Raw genomic sequence first — 7,077 nt, 5'->3', positions numbered from 1 at the left:
TTCACTATAATTCCAAAGTGACCCCGAAACTCTCATAAAATTGCACAAGAGCACCAATTTCGAGTGGCTACAGAAACTAGAAAGAGAGAAAAAGAAAGTAGAAAAAGGAGCCAGACACGTTTGATGGAATGAGGATTATAAATCCAGGTGGACCCCATTTTGGGGGGAAAGTTATCCACATTTGTGATGACCTGTCCATCTTCAACAATTGTCAAAATTAAAGTTAATGACCAAAATTCGCGTTCAATACACGAACCAATCGCAATTTGCCATCACACCCAACGTCGCATGTGAAACCACGCGCTCTCATCCTCCCCACATGGCGTTTCTTTCTTTCACTCGGATTCGTCCAGAACCGAAAGGCAAAAGAACTGCAATTCTTCCACTGCCAATTTTCAGTCTGAAAAATCCCATTTGTTTTCCTTCCAGCTTTCTGCAGATTCTTCAGTAAAATCCAAATGTACCCATCTCAGGTATTCTTCTTCTTTTTCCTGTTGATTTTCAGTTTGGTTCCTGAGAAAATCTCAGTTAATTTCCCTTCATGTTTCTTATATTCAGCATATTCTATTGAAACTAATCAAAAGAGTTCTTGTTCTCAAACATGGGTTTTGGGCTTCGAGATTTTGATAATTTTATCTGTTTTTTTTTTTTAAAAAAAAATTTAATTTAATTATTATTATTTTTTTTTTTGTGTTTTCTCTACTTGGACTAAATAATTACACAGAATTTGTTAGAGAAAGTTATGTTTGTAGAGCCTCAATACCATCTTTCTATGAACTCTGAACGGAGAATATCGTGATTTAGAATTGTAGAAGTGTTTGTTTAGTTTTGAGTATCAGTACTATAGAGATTGCATGAAAGTTCTAAAGAAATAGGGAGAAATATGGCAATAACGATTGGGGAAAAAATGGAAAAGACTATTACTGTTAAATTATAACTAAATTCACAAAGGCTGTGCAAATAGGTTAGAGAAGAGTTAATCTCACACACACACACACACACATATGACAAAAATCCATCGAAATTGGAGAAACTGTATGCTACTGATGCAACTTAGTCTCATTCATGTTGGAAAGAAAATTAATGATTTGAATAAAAAATTAGAACCGAGGAAATGTAAATTTTCTTATTTTATTCCGAGTAATCTCTATGTTGTTTGCAACTTGGATATATCATTACTTCCGATCAAAGTATGTTTGTGTGTGTTCTTAATGTTCTCCCTTGACTTATGGATTCTAAAATCATCACGAGACTCAATAAACGACTATTCTTAGATGATATAAGATTAAATCTACCTTCACCCATTAGCTTAAGCTTTTGGGTCAATCAGTAATTTAACATGGTATTGTAGTAGGTGGGCCAGGGAGGTCCTGTGTTCAACTTTTGGGTCAATCAATGATTTAAGCAAAAATTTGAAAGCATTATTCATATTACCAAGTTAAACCTTCACTAAACTAAGAAACATAAGTTGATAAGGTAAAGTACATATTTAATCTTTTATATGTATTCTTAATGTTTACATATTTAATCTTTTATATGTATTGTTAATGTTTATCCATGCAGTACCATTGGATTGAATTTTCCCGTCAGCCAGTTAATGGAAAAAGATATTTCCTTGCATTTCTTTGTAAAGCTACATTACGAAGATTCACTTCTTGCTTTGCATCTTCCTCTCTATCTCTCTCTCAATGGCATGCTATCATTTGTTTTCCCATTTTTGTGAATTTATGTTACTTTTTGTTCTCAGGACAGGACATAATGAACAATCCTTTCAATGGTATTTGCCACGTTATTCTGCTGAAATGAAACACAAGAGTAGGAATATAGCTCGTGGACTCTTGGATGTACTTGAAGTAGTATATTGACTTTCCATGAAGATGACAACACTATCTTTAGCATCTGGAAACGTTGTAAACAAAGATTGCTGGTTGGAGTTTCCTTGTCTGTACTTTGTAGAAGGTCCTTTGGCTGGTAAACTCCTTAGAAGTTCATATAGAAGAGGGTTGGATGATCCAAAATTTCCCCGGATTAAGAGCAGGAACAAATTTTGTGTCACTGCAAAGGTTAAAAAGTGGAGGAAGCATGATTATCCTTGGCCAGATGATATGGATCCAGACGTTAAAAGTGGGCATTTGACTTATCTGTCTTACTTCAAGCCTCTGACAGAGAAACCAAAACCCGTCACACTTCCATTTGAGAAGCCTCTGGTTGATTTAGAGAAAAAGATCATTGAGGTAAGTTCCTTCTCCGAGTTTGAAAAAAATTCAGGAAGTTTTTGTGAACATTATTTTCATGAATTGAAATATTTCAGTAATGTTTTATCTCAATGAAGAAGCCTATTTATGAAGCTTGAAGCTTCTCATGGTATATTTTGTGTTTAACTCTCTCTCTCTCTCTCTTTCAGATTCGTAATTTGGCTGATGAAACCGGTTTAGATTTCAGTGATCAAATTGGTACACTCGAGAACAAGTATCAGATGGTGTGTTTAGTTGTACTGCCTTGTATTATTTCGGTGGTCTGCCTTATCTTGATATTGTAATCTTTCTGTATTAAGTGCTTTTTCTGCTCTTTGTTTCAAGTTTAGGCTCTTAAAGATTTGTACACACATTTGACGCCAATTCAGCGATTATCAATTGCACGACATCCCAACAGACCAACAGTTCTTGATCATATATTAAACATCACAGAAAAGGTTCCTCACTATTAGTCATTATACTTTTTACATCTTATTTATAGGAATTGAGTGTTTAACTTTTTATCATTTTTGTTTCAATCAGTGGGTAGAACTCCATGGAGATCGTGCTGGGTATGATGATCCAGCTATTGTTACTGGCATTGGGAGCATTGAAGGTAAAAGCTATATGTGTATAGGACATCAGAAAGGTAGGAACACCAAGGAGAACATTGCTCGCAACTTTGCAATGCCAACACCTCATGGGTAAGCTTAAGCGTCTCTATAAGTAAACCAACAAGTAGGAAGATTAGAATGAGGACAAATGAAATATGTTTCCTAGTCTTTCAACATCAGAATCTAATGTTCTTCTCCAGCATACTTCAAATGGTAGTCTTAATTGCAGGGGTTTGAGATGTTTGGAGATACCCTCCAGTACTTTATGTTGTTTGGAACCTTAATAATAGTGAGGAGATAAGTTTTAGTGGATAGGCTCTCAAGTCAATCAGAGCAATTTTTTTTTTTTTTTTTTTGGTAAATATTGGATTAGTAACCAAAACCTTTGTTCGAAAAAACAGCTATCGGAAGGCTTTACGGATGATGAAATATGCTGATCATCATGGTTTGCCTATCCTTACTTTTGTTGACACTCCTGGGGCATTTGCTGATCTAAAGTCTGAGGAACTTGGACAAGTGGGTGACTCTTTTCATTTCAACATGGAAATTGAACTTTGGTGTTGATTTGATAATATGGTATTGGCTTAACACTTTTCCGATTTTTGCAGGGTGAGGCAATAGCCCATAACCTGAGGACCATGTTTGGTCTAAAGGTTCCCATTGTAACAGTGGTAACTGGTGAAGGTGGTTCAGGAGGAGCTCTTGCTATTGCTTGTTCAAATAAAATGTTCATGATGGAGAATTCTGCTTTCTATGTTGCAAGGTACAATAATTTTAATTCTTATACCAATACCAATAAATAAATAGAAACCATGCTTGAACTTTTAGTTGCTCAGACACTTGTTAAAGAACTGATCGATAAAGTTTTATGAGCTAGAGAACTTTCTGGTGTATAGTTTTACATGTAAATGATGCTTGAGGTCTCACGTCTGCATTTAACCCTGCATTGAAGCAAACTTTCATCCCTTTTGATCCTTGTCAGTGATGGAGTAATACTAAATACAGAACAAGATTTTCTCTTCTTATAATATTTGTAGCTCCTATAATAGATTTGTTTCTTGAACCTGTTTCTCTTTTCAGTCCTGAAGCCTGTGCTGCAATATTGTGGAAATCCTCCCAAGCAGCTCCTAAGGTATTTGATTGATTTGATGATTTAACGTATTTGGAAATAAGACCAGCATTGTCTAACTCACGAGGTTTCTTACTTGTGTAGGCTGCAGAGAAATTGAGGATCACCGCTCAAGAGCATTATAGGCTCAAAATTGCTGATGGTATCATCCCTGTAAGTACTTCTCTGTGAACCATGCACTCTTGAGTGCTTAATTGGAAGTATTTTATCTTATTGTCAAGGCCGCACCATTTTCTTGCCTGACATCACCTCCTTTCTAGTTTATGATTGAACAAGAAGAAAGAAAAGAAAAGAAAGAACTTCGTTGCCCAATATTAACTTGCTTATTGGTATGACCCCACGAGGTTTCTTGTCCTTCTTTATGAAACGAGTAGAGTCAGAGAGATGATAGTGTAAAAGTAAAACAAGAGTTGCGCTGCGATTGCAATTATACAATTGATAACTGCCCTAAATGAAAGAAAACATGGCCAGGTATAATAGTTCTTTATCAGTGTATCACTCCGCTGAGATGTGTTACAGCTTCTCTTAGCTTTGCTCACTGTTTCAACTCAACGTTTGTGCCCGTGAGATAGATGAAGCTTCAAGAAATAGTAAATACTATATAATTGATAAACTAATTAATAAAACGAACAGACGACCCGATAACTTTTAATTTAGCCTACATTTTTATAATAAAACTCAGCTGATGTTATGGCTTCTCCTAGACATTGCTCATGTTATATTGATAATTTCTGCTCACAGGAGCCTCTTGGTGGTGCACATGCTGATCCTGTATGGTCCTCCCAACAAATTAAATCTGCAATAATCCAGGCAATGGAGGCAAGTGTCTTTCACATCTTCCCATTTGAAACTGTAGAAAGTTAAAATCTAGTTCTTATGGTTTTGATAAATACTCTTAAATAGTCCCTATGGTAGGGACTATTTATGAGAGGTTTATGAAATCATAGAGACTATTTAGTTAGTTTTATCAAATCATGGACTAAGTTCTAACTTTTAAAACCATAGGAATTAAATTCGAATCAAATTTGTAATCTACTCTATTTTATTCTCACACCCTCCAAGAACCTATTCTCGTTTATCCACTTACACGTACCTTTAGGATTTTTTTGGGGTGATTTTGGACCCATAATATTAGCTATGTTCCCGAGTATTTGCTATCTAATGGACTCCTGGACTAATATGATAGGCCAACCTATGCCCCCCTTGGTCTCTTCATGACATCTAAATTGGTGGCGAACATGGAGTTAGAACCCATGATCCTAAAGTCCCTTTGTTTCTTTCAACCTACCCTTTGACCTCTAGGCTGGTCCTAAAGTCCCTTTGTTTCTTTCAACCTACCCTTTGACCTCTAGGCTGGTCCATGGTGGTTTTGAGTAATTACTTACGCAGGCTTGCAGCTCTTGGACCAAGCGATTGTGCCCGTGCGTCAATTTTCTTACATATTTGTCAATTAAAAGTTTTCTTCCTATTCTTCTGGAAATGGAAGCATTTGAGATTAGGAGAGGTGCTAGCATTTTCCAGTTACCTAATGTGATTTCCTTTCCTAATGAGTCTCCCTCTAATAAAAGTTAGAATGGATTTTATTCAGGAATTGTCGAGCATGAGTACGGAAGAGTTGCTCCACCACAGAATGCTCAAATACCGACACATTGGCGGTTTTCAAGAAGGTGTTCCCATTGATCCACAGAGAAAACGCAAGATGAAGCCATCTCAAACCAGCCTGCCAAAGGCTGATGACATAGAATCAGAACTTGAGGATCTAAAGAAGAAGATTCTAAAAGTCAAAGGCCCATCTGATCCAATCACAGTCCAAACAATTGAGAAACTGAAGCAAGATGTTGACAAAGAGATAACCAATGCATTCATCTCCATGGGCTTAATAGAGAAGCTTGAATCACTCAAGCTAGAACTCTCCAAAGCTCCAAATGGATCTCCTAATCAACCACTCAGCAGAAACCTGAAGGAAAAAGTAGACAAAATCATGCAAGAATTCAAACAGAACTTATCAAAGCCTGGTTCCTACCTGGATTTGAAACAGAAGCTTGAAAAACTTGACATGGTTAACAATCTCATTGAGCAAAAGAAGAAAAGTGAAGAACTCAAAACAGAGATCAACAACAAAATCCCATCCGAGACAAAAGCAAAACTGAAACAGTTGAAGGATACTTGGGACAATATCATCTCTAATGGAGCGTCAATAGACAAAGACCTCATAGAAGAACTCGAAAGAGTCAAGGCAGAGCTTGTTAATGTCTTAAAGACAGCAAATTTAGAAGTCATTGCAGTGGTGAAAAAGAGTGCAACCGCACCATCAGCGGAGGTGAAAGAAAAGGTGCAGCGTTTGAAAGAGGAGATCAATGGAGAGATTGAGAGGGCCATAGTAATGGAGGGGATTGGTGGGAAGATTGAGGAATTGAAAGCGAAAATGGCGGATGGGTTGAATCTGAAAGAGGTTGAGAAGGTGGAAGCTGAGATAAAAGAGAAGATTTTTGAAGCTTTGGAGGCATCTGGCTTGAAAGAGAAAGTGGAGAATCTGAAAATGGAGGTGGCGTCGACCATGGCGGCTGGTGCAGAAGGTATGGTTGGTGTTGATAATGGCAGGTTTTAGTTAAATGCATAATATAATGGCTTTATATCTTGAGAGCGTGGGAAATATCAATTATTGAGGCTTTATTTTTCAATTGTAATAAAACGTTTCTTTAGTTGAGACACACCGAGATGGATGGAGGTTGTAATGTTCATATGATTTCTAATCATACTCACAATCATATTAAAAACATCTTTAAATACTACAAGATTAAAAGAGTCTCGATCGACTTTTACATGTAGGAAATAAACAGAAATTAAATAGTATTATTACATAAAATACGAGTGTTTTTAAATATAAAAAATGAACTAAAATATTTACAAAATATAGCAAAATTTTAAAATTATCAATGGTAGATGCTGATAGATATTGATAGACTTCTATCGGTGTCTATCAGCGTCTATCATTGATAGTTCTAAAATTTTGCATATCTTGTAAACATTTTCAACAGTTTCGCCGTTTGAAATAATTTCCTTAATATAAACAACTACAACAAATAATAATAAATACTCT

At 36.1% G+C, this 7,077-nt stretch overlaps 1 protein-coding gene across 3 annotated transcripts; it reads left to right on the top strand.

Annotated features, from left to right (window-relative positions):
- Window positions 1-317: 317 nt before the first annotated feature.
- On the top strand, window positions 318-6,769 carry LOC120082850 (acetyl-coenzyme A carboxylase carboxyl transferase subunit alpha, chloroplastic-like). 3 transcript variants are annotated; one of them, XM_039038200.1, is made up of 12 exons: window positions 321-473; window positions 1,564-1,627; window positions 1,748-2,234; window positions 2,405-2,479; window positions 2,585-2,692; window positions 2,778-2,938; window positions 3,250-3,364; window positions 3,457-3,611; window positions 3,929-3,980; window positions 4,062-4,130; window positions 4,719-4,796; window positions 5,566-6,769. In XM_039038200.1, the coding sequence occupies exons 3-12, from the start codon at window positions 1,872-1,874 to the stop codon at window positions 6,583-6,585; spliced, it is 2,196 nt and encodes a 731-aa protein (XP_038894128.1). In that variant the 5' UTR covers window positions 321-473; window positions 1,564-1,627; window positions 1,748-1,871; the 3' UTR covers window positions 6,586-6,769. The 3 variants fall into 3 exon arrangements, with proteins under 3 accessions (XP_038894120.1, XP_038894128.1, XP_038894136.1); XM_039038192.1 differs by lacking the exon at window positions 1,564-1,627 and having other exon boundaries at window positions 318-473; XM_039038208.1 differs by lacking the exon at window positions 1,564-1,627 and having other exon boundaries at window positions 322-473; window positions 1,753-2,234.
- The last annotated feature ends 308 nt before the right edge of the window (window positions 6,770-7,077 follow it).

Source organism: Benincasa hispida, chromosome 1 (genome assembly GCF_009727055.1).
Source record: "Benincasa hispida cultivar B227 chromosome 1, ASM972705v1, whole genome shotgun sequence".
NCBI lineage: Eukaryota > Viridiplantae > Streptophyta > Magnoliopsida > Cucurbitales > Cucurbitaceae > Benincasa > Benincasa hispida.
Note: the sequence above shows the minus strand (reverse complement) of the source record. Positions and strands in the feature narration are given on the sequence as shown.